Below are 16865 nucleotides of genomic sequence, written 5' to 3'. Positions count from 1 at the left end.
CTAAATGAAATCAAAGAAATGAGCAATTAACCTTCATTTTAAATTGTTACTGTATTTAATTCTGCAGTATTATAAACTTCAGTTTCAGGGTTGTGAGAGCTACCTTTTTTAAACGCTTATTTTAATTTACCATGATTTTTAAAAGAGATTTACAATTAAACTCTTTTGACTGGTAAATTAACATTAAGGTTGAGGAAGATTAGTGAATTAAGGATGTGTTTCCCAAATTGTATTTTAGTTATTTTGGAAACAGCAACCTATTCCCAGAAATGGTTTCTCTCTGAAGCTTTCCTCCACTGCTTCAGGTGGTATTAAGGGCTCTCAATGCAGCATTCCTGTGATACTCTGTATAAGCTAACATGATTATACATTCCTTATTATTTGTCACTGTAATTGTTAGTATGTCTTTTGCTTCAGAATATCTTTCCTAACCATATTTTTATATTATCATAAAATCTCATACATTAAAAGGCATTTCACTCCCTTTTTGTGTTATATAAAGCTGTGTCTATGTTCTAACTTCTTTTCCATGTGCCCACTGAAAGACCAATAGATTAGGTGATCTTGTACAGTCAAGCCAGAATTATATACTTCCAGTGTCAGAAACAATTTGCTTGTTGTAAGTTTTTCTGAATTTTGTGAGATTGGTAACAATTTTGGTAACATAAATTTAACAAAACCAACAAATTAATAGCGTGTTCAAAAACAAATGTTCTACTGTGCTTCTAACATAGTATTAAAAGAAAAATATCAAATCCCTTGTTTAATTATTACTGATTAGCCTTCTTGAGTGCTCATTGAGAACTTTTTGAGAAGATAATAAATCCTTTAAAAATGCCTTATTTTGGATGCCTGGGTGGCTTGGTCAGTTAAACGTCCGACTCTTAATTGCAGTTCAGGTCTTGATCTCGGGGTTGTGAGTTCAAGCCCTGCATTGGGCTCTATGCTGGGTGTGAAGCCAACTTAAAAAACAATGCATTAACTTGACAAATGAATATAGTAAAATAAGAGTGTGGGCTCTGGAATCAGACTGTCATCCATATCCAAGACCCAGCTCTAACTTTCTGGTCTTGGGCAAGTTATGCAATCTCCCCATACCTCAGTCTTCTCATCTGTAAATTGAGATAGTTATTGTACGTACTTAAATAGGGTTATGAGAATTAAAAGAAATGATAGGTGTAGAGCACTTAGAACAGTGTCTGGCAAATAGGAAGCACTCAAAGTGTTAGTTATTGTATCACATGAATGATCTTTGAACCAGTGTATGTGTGTGTAATCAGGCCTGAGAGAAATTTTTAAATAAAGTTAATAGCTTTTTTGTAAAGGAAAAAGTTTTAACATAATGTACTTACACGGTTTAAATAGTAAATTGTCAAGCAAAACTTTACAACATGAACCATTTCCAAATTTCTATTCTTAGCAATGCCTCTTCCTGGTATAAAATAAAGACCATTTCCTTTGACGATTTAGGATTAAGGGCTTTTAGATTTAAGAGCTACAGTCAAGTAGTTTACCACAGTGGTTGAGAGTATGATTCTGGAGAGAAGCTGGCTGACTAGGAATCTGGCTCTGCCGTTCTTCAGCTCTGTGACTGTTGGTCAAATTACTTAGCTTTTCTGTACCTGTATTTTCTCAGCTGTCAAGTGAAGATAATACCTACTTACAGGGTTGTATAAAGATTAGGAATTAGGGGCGCCTGGGTGGCTCAGTCGGTTAAGCGTCTGACTTCAGCTCAGGTCACGATCTCGCGGTCCGCGAGTTCGAGCCCCGCGTCGGGCTCTGGGCTGTTGGCTCAGAGCCTGAAGCCTGCTTCTGATTCTGTGTCTCCCTCTCTCTCTGCCCCTCCCCTGTTCATGCTGTGTCTCTCTCTGTCTCAAAAATAAATAAACGTTAAGAAAAAAATTTTAAAAAAGTAAAAATAAAAAAAAGATTAAGAATTAAAAATTTTAAAGCACAGAACATTATCTGGTGTATAGTAAATAATCCTAATATTATATATTAGTTATTTTTGGTAATTAAAAATAATCAATGCATTTATGCCCATAGAGTAATGTTTTATTGGTGAATATTGTTTAATCTCATGTTAAGATGACATGAGTTGAAAAATTTTGCTAGAATCTATGTTCTCTGCATTTAGTCCCATGGTAGGTACAAGGAATTACATCTTTTGTTGAGCCTTTGTATAGTTTAAGTGTCTAATACAGAACCATATACATTTTTTATTAAGTTTATTTATTTTGAGAGAGAACGAGAGAGAACACATGCAAATGGGGGAGAGTCAGAGAGACAGAGGGAGAGAGAATCCCAAGGAGGCTTAGTACTCTCAGTGCAGAGCCTGACACGGGGCTCTAGCCCACGAACCGTGATATGACCAGAGCCAAAATCAAGAGTTGGACGCTCAATTGACGGAGCCACCCATGCGCCCCTAAATATTTCTATTTGTAAGAGAAATAAAGAATCCAAGTAAATGAAAATATGCAAATACTTCCGCTAATAAAGAAGAACAACAAAAAAAATTTCTTAGTCTTCATTTTCATCTTACCTTCACCACTGTTAAATGTTATGGAATTATGAAAGTGCATATAGAACTACTGAAGAAATTTGAATTTTTTCTTTCCTTTTTAAAGGAAAAAGTTAGTGTTGTGATCATTGGTCATGAAGGGCATATTTCGAAACTCCTCTTAACTAAACTGTCTGCTTTTCTGGCTTAACACTATCGACCCTGATGTTTCATCCACCTTCTAGTTGGGAAATTGAGATGGGCCAGCTTCTCATCTCTTTTGCACTATAAACTGTTTATGGGCAAGATCTATATCGTTTTTTAATTTGTATCCCTTATAGTACTTTATTTATTACAATGCCTTACATATTTGAGAAACAATATAAATATATGGGATGAAAAAGAGAATGATAAGGCCTTAGATGGGAGTTTCCAAGCACAACATTTGCATACAGTAGATGCTCAACCATTTTTGACATAGGCGGTACTTTTTAGAGAAAAGAATTCGAAAAGATTTTTGAGTTTGTCCCTTCTAGTATGTGAAAGTAGCTGGACACTCTTACCGTAGGAAGGAATTTCCTTCCATTTTGGCTACTGTATTAGAATATTAACACGTTTTGCACAATTTATATAATTCCTTTACATGTAACACAGCTGATTAAAGGCAGTCATCACATATTCTTGGTTTATAGTATATCGTCCCTGGGTAGAAATATCTGGATAATTTTCTTTTCTTATAGTAGTTTGACATATTATTGAATATACATAAAGTAAATAACTTGCCTATTTATGAGCTGTGGAAGAGTGTCAGCATGGGAAGTGTAACGGAAATAGCAATTTTATAAGTGATTTTCCATTGGCCTTTTCATGCCTCCGGTCTGAGTACACATTTTACATCTACCTTTTCATCCACCTCCTGTCTGAGTACACATTGTCAAAGGCAGAATCTAATCTTTGCTTGAATTTGTGCCTATTTAAATAGAACCCTAATCAAATATAACCAGTAATGTTATGAAAGTTAAAATGATTTCTGCCAAGTAAGAAACTAAAAATCAGACTCTAATCTAAGGATTTCTAGTTTCTAAGAACTAATATACAAAACTTTAGCTACATGGCATTTTAGGAGATTTAGAAGTCTTGTTTAAGCTTCAAGCAAAGCAAAGTCCTTTATCCTCCCCCGGTTGTGCAATCTTCCAGAGATGTGACTTCCAAATAAAACACAAGGCATTGGGATCTTCTGAATGTAATCCTTTTAATTTCTTCCTTTACAAAATGTGATCATTTGTTTTTGAATTAATGTTTGGTAGGAAGATTCTGAAAGTAATAGCTTGAGAAAAACACATTTATAAATAGAAATATTTATATTAACCAAGGTGAAGAATACTGCCAGATTAATACATTGGCTTCCCTTTCCTCTCTTTATCCAGAACAGGCACTATTCAATGGAAATATAGTATGAGTTATATACATAAAAGAAGTGAACAGAAACAAGTGAAATTCATTTTAATAGTGTATTTAATCCAGTATATCAAAAATTATTTCAATATGTGATCCATATAAAAACATTAATTAGATATTTTATATTCTTTTTTCTTAATAAGTCTTCCAAATCTGGTATGTTTATGTACTTTGAGCATATTTCAGTTAGAATAGGCACACATCAAGTGCTTAGTAGTCTCGTTAGACTATTTTATTGGACGGTGCAGATCCAGAAGATGAGTGACCTTTGAAGAAATCATTTCATTTATCTTACTTTTTTTCTCCCATGTTCATTATTGATAAATGTTAAATTTTTATGCTGAAAGTACCTATTGTGGAAATCCAGGTATTTCTGAAACTTGTAAACAATAAAAATCCTGACTCTTCACTATTAACATTTTGGGCTCTGTCATACTAGATCCCTTAGATGAGTAGCTATATATAATTTTTTTTTTAACACAAATGGGATTGTGTTATATATAATCCATGCCATATATAGGGGTGCCTGGACGGCTCACTGGGTTAAGCTTCCGACTTCAGCTCAGGTCATGTTCTCACAGTTCTTGAGTTAAAGCCCTGTATTGGGATCTGCACTGACAGCTCAGAGCCCACTTTGGATCCTCTGTCTCTGTCTCTGTCTCTGTCTCTCTCTCTGTCTCTCTCTTTCTCTCTCTCTCTTCCCTCCCTTGCTCAATCTCTCTCTCTCCCACGAAAATAAATATTAAAAAAAAAAATTGGTTCAAGACCTTCATATTTTAAAATTTATTTTCCTGAGTGCCTGTAGATTGATGTATCCTTTTTAATGGTTGCATAATCATTTATGTATTATATGGATGTACCATAATTTAAGTCTTCCCCTATTAATGATCATTTAAGTTGTTTCCAGTTTTCTAATTGCAAACAATACTCACAGAAATGTCTTCCCGTGTGTGTATAAATGTTTTTAACCAACAAGGTCGTGGTGTTGAATTTCACATTATGATTTCTCATGTCAGATGATCCTTCAAAAGAGTTGCGCCAATTTACATCTCTGCCAAGAGTAATGAGAGTCGCTCTTTTCCCATGAATTTTTATCAATGCTTTGAATGAGAAAAACAAAAGATATCAGTAAATCTAATAGGTAAAAAACATCTGGTGTATTTTGCTGGCCATCTATTTTGCTCTTTTTGTGAATTACCTGAGTAGTATATAAGTCCCCTCTCCCCATATTCCTCCCCCCCTTTTTTGTTTGTCTCTTTCTGACTAATTGTAGGAATTATTTACATATTTTGGATAGTCCTTATCTTATGTGTAGTGAATAGTGTTTTTCCAGTTTGTCATTTGTCTTCCACCTATGGGTATTGATACCACCTTTTCTGCAAAGGCTTTAAAATTTGTCTTTTATGTTTGTGGCTCATGCTCAGAAATGCCTTCGCACCTATAAAATGTGGTCTCTTTAAAGCTTTTCTAGTACTTGTTGGCTTTATTTTTATTATTTAAACCTTTGATTATTCTAGAATTTATTTTGAGGAGGAGTGAAATATGAATTCATCTTTTTTCCCTAAATGGTTAGGTGCTATCTCCACACTTTTCATTAGTCTGCCTTCTCACTGCTGATTTGAAATTCTTCTGAAGAAGTATTATAAGTGCAAGGTAAAGACATACTAGTTATATGTGGGAATTTATTAGTGGAATTAATAGTCAAATGGAAAAGAATCTGGATTCAGTTGTATGCTTTTTATCTTTGGAAACAAGTTCAATTTAAAACTGTCTTTTATTGGAAATCAAACATAGCTTATAGGTTATGTTTAATTCATTTCCATTTAATCTGGAATCCAAACTCCCTGAAGTATTAAGTAACTAAATATTTATGTGCATTCTGTATCATTTATTCATTCATTCATTCATTCATTCATTCATTCAATATGAGGCACTGTTTTAGGCACTGGGAATATAGCAGTTAACCAGATAGATACAGTTCTTGCCCTCATGGAGTTTGGACTCTATTAAAGGAGATATATAAACAAGAAATAATACATAAATGTATAAGATATTTTAGGATTGTTTTAAGCAGATTGTTTAAGAGTTGTAAATAGAATAACAAAGTGATGTGATGGCAGGGGAGGGTAAAGGTGAAGTTTTCTGAGACTTTAAAGATGGGAAAAGGCCAATCATGGCCATGTCCACAAAGCTAAAACAGTAGTAATGATAGAGATTCTGAGGGGTGGGGGGAAGCATAGTGTGTTTTGCTTTTCTGTGTGTTCTGCTTGTTTATCCTACTTACAAATTTTTCATTGAAACTTGTTGGCAGATTCTTTAGTCTCAGGTCCTCTTGTGGGCTTCAGTGATATTCTATGTTCATAGCACTTACACTACATTATAATTATTTGCTTGTCTGATTCTCCCTTTAGACTGTAGTTCTGTGAAGTCAGTAACTTTGTCTGTTATCTCTATATTCTTAGTATCTAGCACACTGCATACTCAGCAAATGTTTGCTACAATGAGGAATTACAAGCATAATTAAGGGCAATCTGTTATGTGCTTTGGATCCTGTTCTCTCCTATCATTTCAGGAATCTTTACTTTTTTGTTCTAATGTATGCAGACTCTGTCTCACCTGGATTCTTCTCATTAGTATTTAATCAAACTCAAACCTTTCCAATCTTTTTTTTTTACTTAAAAAATTTTTTTAATATTAAATATAATTTATTGACAAATTGGTTTCCATACAACACCCAGTGCTCATGCCAACAGGTGCCCTCCTCAATGCCCATCATCCACTTTCCCCTCCCCACCACCCCCCATCAGCCCTCAGTTTATTCTCAGTATTTAAGAGTCTCTTATGGTTTGCCTCCTTCCTTCTCTGTAACTTTTTTCCCCCGCTTCTCCTCCCCCATGGTCTTCTGTTAAGTTTTTCAGGATCCACATAAGAGTGAAAACATATGGTATCTGTCTTTTCCTGCCTGACTTATTTCACTTAGCATAACACTCTCCAGTTCTATCCACGTTGCTACAAATGGCCAGATTTAATTCTTTCTCATTGCCAAATAGTATTCCATTGTATATATAAACCACATCTTCTTTATCCATTCGTCAGTTGATTAACATTTAGGCTCTTTCCATAATTTGGCTGTTGTTAAAAGTGCTGCTATAAACATTGGGCCCTCTCTCTTTTCTGAGAAGCCTGGCCATGGGTTTATCAATTTTGTTTATTTTTTCGAAAAACCAACTCTTCGTTTCATTGCTCTGGTCTACTGTTTTTTTGGATTCTATATTGTTATTTTTGCTCTGATCTTTATTATTTCTCTTCTTCTGCTGGGTTTGGGGTGTCTTTGCTGTTCTGCTTCTAGTTCCTTTAGGTGTGCTATTAGATTTTGTATTTGGGATTTTTCTTGTTTCTTGAGATAGGCCTGGATTGCAATGTATTTTTCTCTCAGGACTGCCTTCACTGCATCCCAAAACATTTGGATTGTTGTATTTTCATTTTCATTTGTTTCCATATATTTTTTAATTTCTTCTCTAATTGCCTGGTTGACCCATTCTTTCTTTAGTAGGATGTTCTTTAACCTCCATGCTTTTGGATATTTTCCAGACTTTTTCCTGTGGTTGATTTCAAGTTTCATAGCACTGTGATCTGAAAGTGTGCATGGTATGATCTCAGGTCTTTTATACTTATTAAGGGCTGTTTTGTGACCCAGTATGTGATCTATCTTGGAGAATGTTCCATGTGCACTCAAGAAGAAAGTATATTCTGTTGCTTTGGGATGCAGAGTTCTAAATATATCTGTCAAGTCCATCTGGTCCAATGTATCATTCAGGGCCCTTGTTTCTTTATTGATTCTCTGTCTAGATGCCCTTTCCATCGCTGTAAGTGGAGTATTAAAGTAATTACCACCTTCTTACTAATAAGGTTGCTTATGTTTGTGATTAATTGTTTTATATATTTGGGTGCTCCTGTATTCGGTGCATAGACATTTATAATTGTTAGCTCTTCCTGATGGATAGACCCAATAATTATTATATAATGCCCTTCTTCATCTCTTGTTATGGCCTTTCATTTAAAGTCTAGTTTGTCTGATATAAGTGTGGCTGCTCCAGCTTTCTTTTGACTTCCAGCAGCATGATAGATAGTTCTCCATCCCCTTACTTTCAATCTGAAGGTGTCGTCAGGTCTAAAATGAGTCTCCTGTAGATAGCAAATAGATGGGTCTTGTTTTTTAATCCATTCCGATACCCTGTGTCTTTTGATTGGAGCATTCAGTCCATTTACATTCAGTGTTATTATTGAAAGATATAGGTTTAGAGTTGTTGTGATATCTGTAGGTTTCATGCTTGTAGTGATGTCTCTGGTACTTTGTGGTCCTTGCAACATTTCACTCAAAGAACCCTCCTTAGGATCTCTTGTGGGGTGGTTTAGTGGTGATTAATTCCTTCAGTTTTTGTTTGTTTGGGAAAACCTTTATGTCTCCTTCTATTCTGAATGACAGACTTTCTGGATAAAGGGTTCTTGGCTGCATATTTTTCCTGTTCATCACATTGAAGATTTCTTGCCATTCCTTTCTGGCCTGCCAAGTTTAAGTAGATAGATCCGTCACTAGTCTTATTGGTCTCCCTTTATATGTTAGAGCATGTTTATCCCTAGCTTCTTTCAGAATTTTCCCTTTATCCTTGTATTTTGCCAGTTTCACTATGACATGTCGTGCAGAAGATCAATTCAAGTTATGTCTGAAGGGAGTTCTCTGTGCCTGTTGGATTTCAATGCCTGTTTCCTTCCCCAGATCGGGGAAGTTCTCAGCTATGATTTGTTCAAGTACACCTTCAGCCCCTTTCTCTCTCTCTTCTTCTGGAATTCCTGTGATACGGATATTGTTCCATTTGATTGCATCACTTAGTTCTCTAATTCTCCCCTCGTACTCCTGGATTTTTTTAAATCTTTTTCTCAGCTTCCTCTTTTTCCATAATTTTATCTTCTAATTCACCTATTCTCTCCTCTGCCTCTTCAATCCGTGCTATGTCCGCCTCCATTTTATTTTGCACCTCATTTATAGCATTTTTTTAATTCATCATGACTATTTTTTAGTCCCTTGACCTCTGTAGCAATAGATCCTCTCCTATTCTCTATGCTTTTTTCAACCTCAGCAATTAATTTTATGACTATCATTATAAATTCTAGTGCAGTTATATTGCTTAAATCGGTTTTGATCAATTTGTTAGTTGTTGCTACTTCCTGGAATTTCTTTTGAGGAGAATGCTTCCGTTTCGTCACTTTGGCTAGTTTTCTGTCCCTTATGCGTTTTGAAAGTTTGTTGTGTGCTCTGCACCTGTGACCACTGCTCTGTTAAAGGAGGGTCATACACTGTTCAGGGCCTGGCCCTTCAGGAGGTGTTTTTTCGGAGATTGTTACTTGTTCTCTGTTGTTGTGACTTTGGTTATTTTATTACCCTACTTGTAGTGATAGTTTGGACCCTCCACCAGGTGTGCTTTGATTTGTTTCTTGGAGTAGCCCTGTAAAGGAAAACAGATAGACAAACAGGAGACAAAAACATGGAAACACACAAATAACACAAACAAACAAATGAACAAAAACAGAAAACTAAAGGCTAAAAACAAAAACCCCAAAACACCGATTACAAGTAAAGAAGAGGGTGGAGGCGGTGCTGTTTGAAGAGCATATACAAAGAGAGAAATGACAGGAGCAGGGTGGGGGGCAGGGAGGGGGGAGAAAAATAAACATTGACTAGGCAGAGAGACTAAAAGACTCAATCCATAGAGAGAACAGAAAACAAAGACGGAGGCGGGAAAAACGAAAGGAGGATAAAGTTACCCAGACATAGAAACTATATGGCTTAATTGTTCCAGAGAGAGAGAAAGGAGTGTAAAGAAGGAGGTGTAGAATATGTATCAAGACAATGGATTAAATATGTCTGTTTAGACAGACCAATAACCAGAGTAACCAGCCTACGGGAGGGAAGAGATAAGGAGGAGAAATGGGAGTTGGGGGGAGAATATATCTATATTTCCAGAACTGACCTAGAGCTCATCCAGGCAATGCTGCTGCACTTGTCTGGAGGAGCTGTCCTTAGGGTCTGCCCCGCTCTGGTACATAGGCAGTTACCCAGTGCGAAGGGCTGTGGTTTGGTGCAGTCTGGACCCACCTCCACTATGGGCCCGGGGAGTGATCCCTGAAGCCCCCCCACCTTGGTGGTGGTGGTTGGTGGTAGGGGAAATGGTGACCCCACAGTCTCTTCTCCACGGAGCCGGACCCGGTGGACTCTGAGTCATCCTCACTGTGCCGCAGGCGCAGACGGGGTGGTCCGTCTCTCTCCTCCCCCTCCCCTGACACTGTGCTTGTCTAGGATTCAAAGTCCTGCTCCAGGCGCTCTGGCACTGGGGAAGCTCCTCTCAGCGCCGCCGGATATGTGGCCCTGGCTGGCTTTGTCTGTGCCGCTGCACTTCAGGGGAGGACCGCCTTCTGCGGACTGTGCAGTCGACCTCGCCGCCGATCCCCGGGGGTGGCCGACGCAGGCAGACTTAGGCAGGCTTTGTCTTTTTCCACAACACTCCAGGGAGGGGCCACTTTGTCCTACCGTAGACTGTTCCGCCGACCTCACCACGTAGCCCCCAAGGTGGTAGATGCAGGCAGGGCTTTGTCTTTTCCTACAGCACTCCAGGGAAAGGGCTGCCTTCTCCTGCAGACTGCGCCCTCGGCCCAGCCACTGAGCTGGGGGTGGGGGGACGGGGGGTAACGGACGCAAGCAGGCTTTGTACTATTGCGCAGCCCTCTAGGCAGGGAACCACTTTCTCCAACTGCAGACTGTGCCCCTGACTTACCACCACACCCAGGGCTGGCTTCCCTCCTCCCCAGGTGCGTGAACTGGGAGCCGGTCCCAGTGCGAAGAAAGCTCTGCAGTTGGAGATAGGATCCCTCTCAGTCTCAGTCCGAAGTCTTTCTCCTGTCCAGATATGGTCCTACACTTCCCTAGCTGCTCTTTCTCTTCCCTTTGTTTCTTCGCAGAAGGGGGTCCCTCCCCCTCCGTGCCCGCACGGCTTTTTTATCTCCACCCCCGTTCGCAATCACCCACCTGTCTTTTCTCCAGTTTTCCCATTTTCTTCCTGGTAGACTCAGTCTCTTTTTTTCTCAAACCTTTCCAATCTTAAAAAAGCTTACAAAATGCTCATATTCTGTCTTCAACTATTGCATGATCTTTCTTTTACAGTTACACTTTTCAGAGTTTCACTTATTTCATTTTCTTAACAACTTGCTCTTGAACCTACTTTTATCTGTTTCCAGCCTGATATTATCAGTGACTTTCATGTTGCTAGTCCAGCTGACCTTTTTTGATTCTTAACTCATTTGGCCCCTGAGTAGTGTTGACACTTAACTGTTTAATTCTTCTTATGCTGTTTTCCCTTGGCTTCCATGTCATTGCACTCTCATGGTTTTTTGCCCTACTTCTCTGTAGGTGCCTTCTCGGTCTTGGTAGGCTTATCCTCTTCTGGATAGCCATAGAAAACTGGAGTTCCTTAAGACTCCAGTTTTTGAATAATATGCATAAGTAATTAAGTGATATTCTAATTCTTTCATACTTGATGTCTTTCAAAATGATTCTCAGTGTTACAAGATAAAAGATTAAATAAAATCTTATAATAACATTAAATAAATAGTCTTAAATTGGAATTTGAAGTATCAGTATGAACTCAGAATGTATTTCACGTTAAAAGCATTTCCCCCTCACCCTTTCTACTTAAATGGCCTAGAAACAATGACTAACTCACAATGAATGCCCAGACTGTGGCTTGGAAAAACATTTCTATGCAGAGAACCAAAGCTCCTTGGAGAAGTGGTTGATTCTGGGTCTGAGGAGAAATGATAGAAGACCTTGGAACATCTTGCTATAACAGATAGCAAGAAGGCATCAAAGACTACTATGACTGACTCACAAGGACACAGGAGCCAGTTTGAGTTGGCTTTTTCCTTTGTTAAAGAGAGAACAATTTGAACATCAATAAAGATAATACCTGCAGTGTACTGAAACCCATTCATATGTTTGGTCCCTGAGTTTATAAGTGATGCTAAAAAAAAAACAAAAACAAAAAAAAATTAATTTCTCTTAGAGGATTGTAATGCACCTACTGCTTATTTTGAAAACTGGAAAATAATGGAAAAGAGTCCAGCATTTATTCCTCTCTATAATATATAATGGTTCACTGGCTAAGCAAATAATAGATGAGGATAATTGCTCTTCATAGAGATATTCCAGCTATTAAATAAAGACTGAGAGGGTATTATCTTTTGGCAGCCCTTAATGGAGCTAATGGATTTAGGCATTGATCACCATCTACTAACTGCACAAAAAGAGAGATTTTCCTCCTGATAGGACACGGTACTATTTATGGAACGATCTTACCGAAAAAAAACCTCAGGCCTAAATGTAACCAAGGCTCTTGATCCAACTCTGAATTTATAGAAAACAAGAATATGTTAAATGTCACTACAGGGATACAAACAAATTCTAGCCTCGAGAAAAATTTACACAAAAATAATCCCATTTCTTCAACAACTATATTGTGAAGGTAGAAGATGGAAAGACTTCCCCACAGTCAACCAAGTATCTCTTCCTCTCATAACTTCTGCATAACTTTTCTCACAACACAACATTATTGTGAAGTGGTCTGTTTATAGGCATTTCTGTCCCATTAGATTATATGTTCCTCAAGACCAGGAAATGGCCTCTTAATTTTCCTTTATTTCCCTTGCATGTAACTTGGTACTGATGTTGTGTGCAGAATCAATACATAAGTATTTCCTGTGCAGATTTTATTTGGTGACTTCAGTGGTTAGTAATAGTCAGTCATCTTTGATCTTTAATTCTTTTGATTAAGAAACTGACAAATCATCGTAACATTTCCACATTTATACTTTTGACTGTTCAGAGAATAACTGACTCTTCTCCATGTTTTTAGTGACTTTAAGATTGTAGGCTTTTTGTTACATACACTTATTCTCCCCCCATGGAAATTGTTTTTTCTTTTTTTTTTTTCCAACGTTTATTTATTTTTGGGACAGAGAGAGACAGAGCATGAACGGGGGAGGGGCAGAGAGAGAGGGAGACACAGAGTTGGAAACAGGCTCCAGGCTCTGAGCCATCAGCCCAGAGCCCGACGCGGGGCTCGAACTCACGGACCGCGAGATCGTGACCTGGCTGAAGTCGGACGCTTAACCAACTGCGCCACCCAGGCGCCCCGGAAATTGTTTTTTCTAATTATAAAAGTCATGTGTTCTCACCAGTTCAAACAAAATAGAAAAGTACAAAAAAGAAACTAGAGCCTTCACTGTTAACCAGAAGTATCTTTTTATCTATTTCTTTCTCTCCTCCCTTTCTTTCCCCTCACCCCACCAACTTTCCTCTTGCTGGACTGACCCCCCTGTGTCAATGTAATGACCTTCTTTGTCTCTTATTATAGTTTTTATTTCAGAGTCCATTTTGTTGATATAACTTTCTTTTGGTTTCATTTTCATGAAATCTCTTTTTCCCTTTTTTTACTTTCAGTTTGTGTGTGTCCTTACACCTGAAGTGAGCCTCTTTAGGCAGCATGTAGATGTGTCTTGTTTTTATTTTTGTTTTTAACCCATTCAGCCACTCTGTCTTTTGACTGGAAAATTTAGTCCATTTACATTTAAAGTAAGTATTGATAAGTATGTACTTATTGCCATTTTATTGTTTTCCAGTTGTTTTGTAGTTTGTCACTCTCCCTTTCTTGCTTCCTTCCTTTGTGGTTTGATAAATTTCTTTAATGGTATGCTTAGGTTTCTTTACCTTTTGTGTATTCACGATAGGTTTTTGCTTTGTGGTTACCATGATGCTTGCAGATAACAACTTGTATCTAGAACAGTGTATTTTAAGTCAATAACAACTTAAGTTTGATCCAGTTTTAAAGTTCTTCATTTTTACTCCCTTCTCCCATGTTTTATATTTTTGATGTCATATTTTATGTCTTTTTATCTTGTGTATTCCTTAATTAAATATTGTAATTATTTTTACTGCTTTTGTCTTTTAACCTTCATACTAGCTTTATAAGTGATTAATCTGCTACCTTTAGTATATATTTACCTTTCCAGTGAGATTTATTCTTTCATGTTTTCTTGTTAATAATTAGCACTTTTTCTTTTCAGCTTAAAGAGATTCTTTACTATTTCTTGTAAGGCCAGTTTAGTGGTGATAAGCTCCTTTAGCTTTTTCTTGTCTGGAAGACTGTCTCTACTTTGCTTCTGAATGATAACTTTACTGGCTAGAGTGTCCTTGGATGGAGGTGTTTTCTTTCAGCACTTTGAATATATCATGCCATTCCCTTCTGGCTTGCAAAGTTTCTGGGCTTGCAAAGTTTCTGCTGAACAATATGCTGATAGTCTTCTTTGGGTTTTCTTGTGTGTAACAAATTGTTTTTCTCCTACTTTTAGGATTCTCTCCTTTTTAACTTTTAACATTTTAATTATAATGTGTCTTGGTGTGAGTCTTTTGGGGTTCATCTTTTTTTGGAACTCTCTGGGCTTCCTGGATCTGGATGTCTATTTCCTTCCCAAGGTTAGGGGAGTTTTCAGCTATTATTTCTTCACAGTTTTCCGTAAGTAGGATATGCCACTATACATCCTGCTATGGAACCTGCGTTTTTTCTTTATCCAACATGCTGGGTATCTCTTTCTACATCAATAAATATTGCTGCACATTGTCATTTTGGAGACTCCATAGGATTCCTTCTTATTAATATATATTAATATAATTAACTAGAATAGTACTCATGCATATTATATTTCTTTATAATTATTTGTAATTATTCTCTACTACAAAAAATGTTGTAGTGAATTTTTTTTAACACATCCATTTATACATGTGTGTAATTCTGTCCTTAGACTAGAGGCAGGTTTGTTAGGTCAAAGGTTGTGTTCATTTAGAATTTCTATATTGCCCTACCACATTCCAGAAAATTTTGACGTGTTTTCATTGCTCCAACAGTTGATTAGCAGGACTTTATTATACTTGAAGTCTTGTTCATCATATCTCAGTACTAGTCTTCAGGTAAAGTAAATCTTGTTCTATTTCTTTTTATTTGTTTAGCCCTCTCTTTTGGTGTCTTTTCTTGAATTATTTATCTTCTGTGTGGCAGAAGCAGGGACTGGACATGAAGTAAAATAAATACAGAGTAATATGTGATTATTTCATAGCAACTGTTACACCTAGCATATTGTCCATACATGTTTTTGAACAAATAATGTGGAATGTTATCTCTCTTATGTCCTTGATCATATATATACAAAAGCCCTGCCTATAAATGTTACCCTCTTTATATCTGCTTGCAGGAGCTAACATAATACATTATTAACTTCTTAATAATGATTCAGTCCTTATTCATTTCCCAGAAGTCTCTTGCAGAGGAAAGAACATGTGTTTTGAAGTCTGACCTATATTCTGATTTCAGCTTTGCTGCTTACTTAGTTGTGTGTGAACCTCACTTAAGTTTTCTGGGCCTCAATTCATCTGCAAAATTGGGGTATATTTGATTGCTATCTATTTGAATGATTGCCGTAAGAATTAAATGAAACATTGTATGTGAAAATATATGGTGGCTAGCATGTATTAATAATGAAGTATTTGTTCCATCTCTTTCTTTTGTGGCCTGCAGTGATACATAGTGTTTTTAGATATATATTTACTATCGTGCATACTATTGCCTTTACAGAAATCTTCTCTACATATACCCTCAGAGTCTCAACTTTGCCAATCGTCAGGGTTCTGCAAGAAATATAACAGTGAAAGTACAGTTCATGTATGGGGAGGATCCAAGCAATGCTATGCCGGTAAGAAGTGTTCTTTACTTTTCCTCTTGTTCATGTATGGTTCAAATAGACATTGTTTTTGTTTTTGTTTTACTTGATTGGCAGCTCTAAACTGGAAATTAATGATCTTGTAAACCAAATTTCTAACTGCATTACTTCCTGTAACAGATAGTATGAGTTTCCTTGAAGTCTTTTTTTTTCCCGTTTTTATTTAAATTCTAGTTAGTTAATATATAGTGTCATATTAGTTCATATTAGTTTCCTGTGGACAATATAGTGATTCAACACTTCCGTACTGAAGTCTTAAATATTGAGGACTTAGTACATACTAGTCCCTCCCAGAGATACAAAGATGAATAAGACTTGTAATCTAAAGGATATGAGATAAACACATAAAATTCTAAAATAGTGACTTTCAAGAGAGGATCAGAACAGAATCACCTAGGTAACTCTAACAAAGCGCAGATATGTTTTTTCTGCTCTTGTCATCTGTGATTCTGATTCTTCTCCTTGAGAATGAGAGGCCAAAGGAAGTAGAAAGTGATGGGTAGCATATGAGGTTGTGGTATAGGTTGAAATGCTCCCCAGGTGATTCTAATATGTATGATTCTTCCCATCTTTGTTAAGAAACTCTGGTAATAGTGCATATTACACTTACCTAGGGAGCTTTTAAAAATACCAGTGCTCAGACTGAATTTTACTCCAATTAAATTATAGTGTCTGGGGGTGGGAACTAGTCATATATCAGTATTTTTAAATCTCCCTAAGGGGATTACATTTTGCAGCTAATATTGAGAACCAAGGTATATGCTAAGTATTAGAAGATGGCTGTAGGGATTCAAAGGCAGAAGTGTACAGAGGTAGGAGAGAATGTCTTGCTGAGGTAATAGGCAGGTATCACCTGGAGGAGGTATATCTGAACTAAAACCAGAGATAGTTAAAATGTAGATGGCGTTGGGTCTTAGATAGCTGGGGAAGGAAAGCAACTCAAGTTGGAGAATGTCCTTCCACAGAGGTACAGTGGCGAGTTGCCAGTGACCCAGAGCAGTGTAAGAGAAGTCAGAAATAGTAGATT

General features: G+C 37.1%; 1 protein-coding gene across 9 annotated transcripts in view; it reads left to right on the top strand.

The window, feature by feature from the left end:
- Positions 1–16865, top strand: part of DOCK7 (dedicator of cytokinesis 7) — a 230105-nt gene that overhangs the window by 101861 nt on the left and 111379 nt on the right. For all 9 annotated transcript variants that reach the window (XM_043575152.1, XM_043575153.1, XM_043575151.1 and 6 more), the window contains exon 15: positions 15694–15811. In XM_043575152.1, coding sequence (XP_043431087.1) covers positions 15694–15811 — 118 coding nt within the window. The remainder of the gene's footprint in view (positions 1–15693; positions 15812–16865) is intronic.

This window comes from Prionailurus bengalensis, chromosome C1 (genome assembly GCF_016509475.1).
Source record: "Prionailurus bengalensis isolate Pbe53 chromosome C1, Fcat_Pben_1.1_paternal_pri, whole genome shotgun sequence".
Taxonomy (NCBI): Eukaryota; Metazoa; Chordata; class Mammalia; order Carnivora; family Felidae; genus Prionailurus; species Prionailurus bengalensis.
This window is presented reverse-complemented; position numbering and strand designations above follow the sequence as displayed.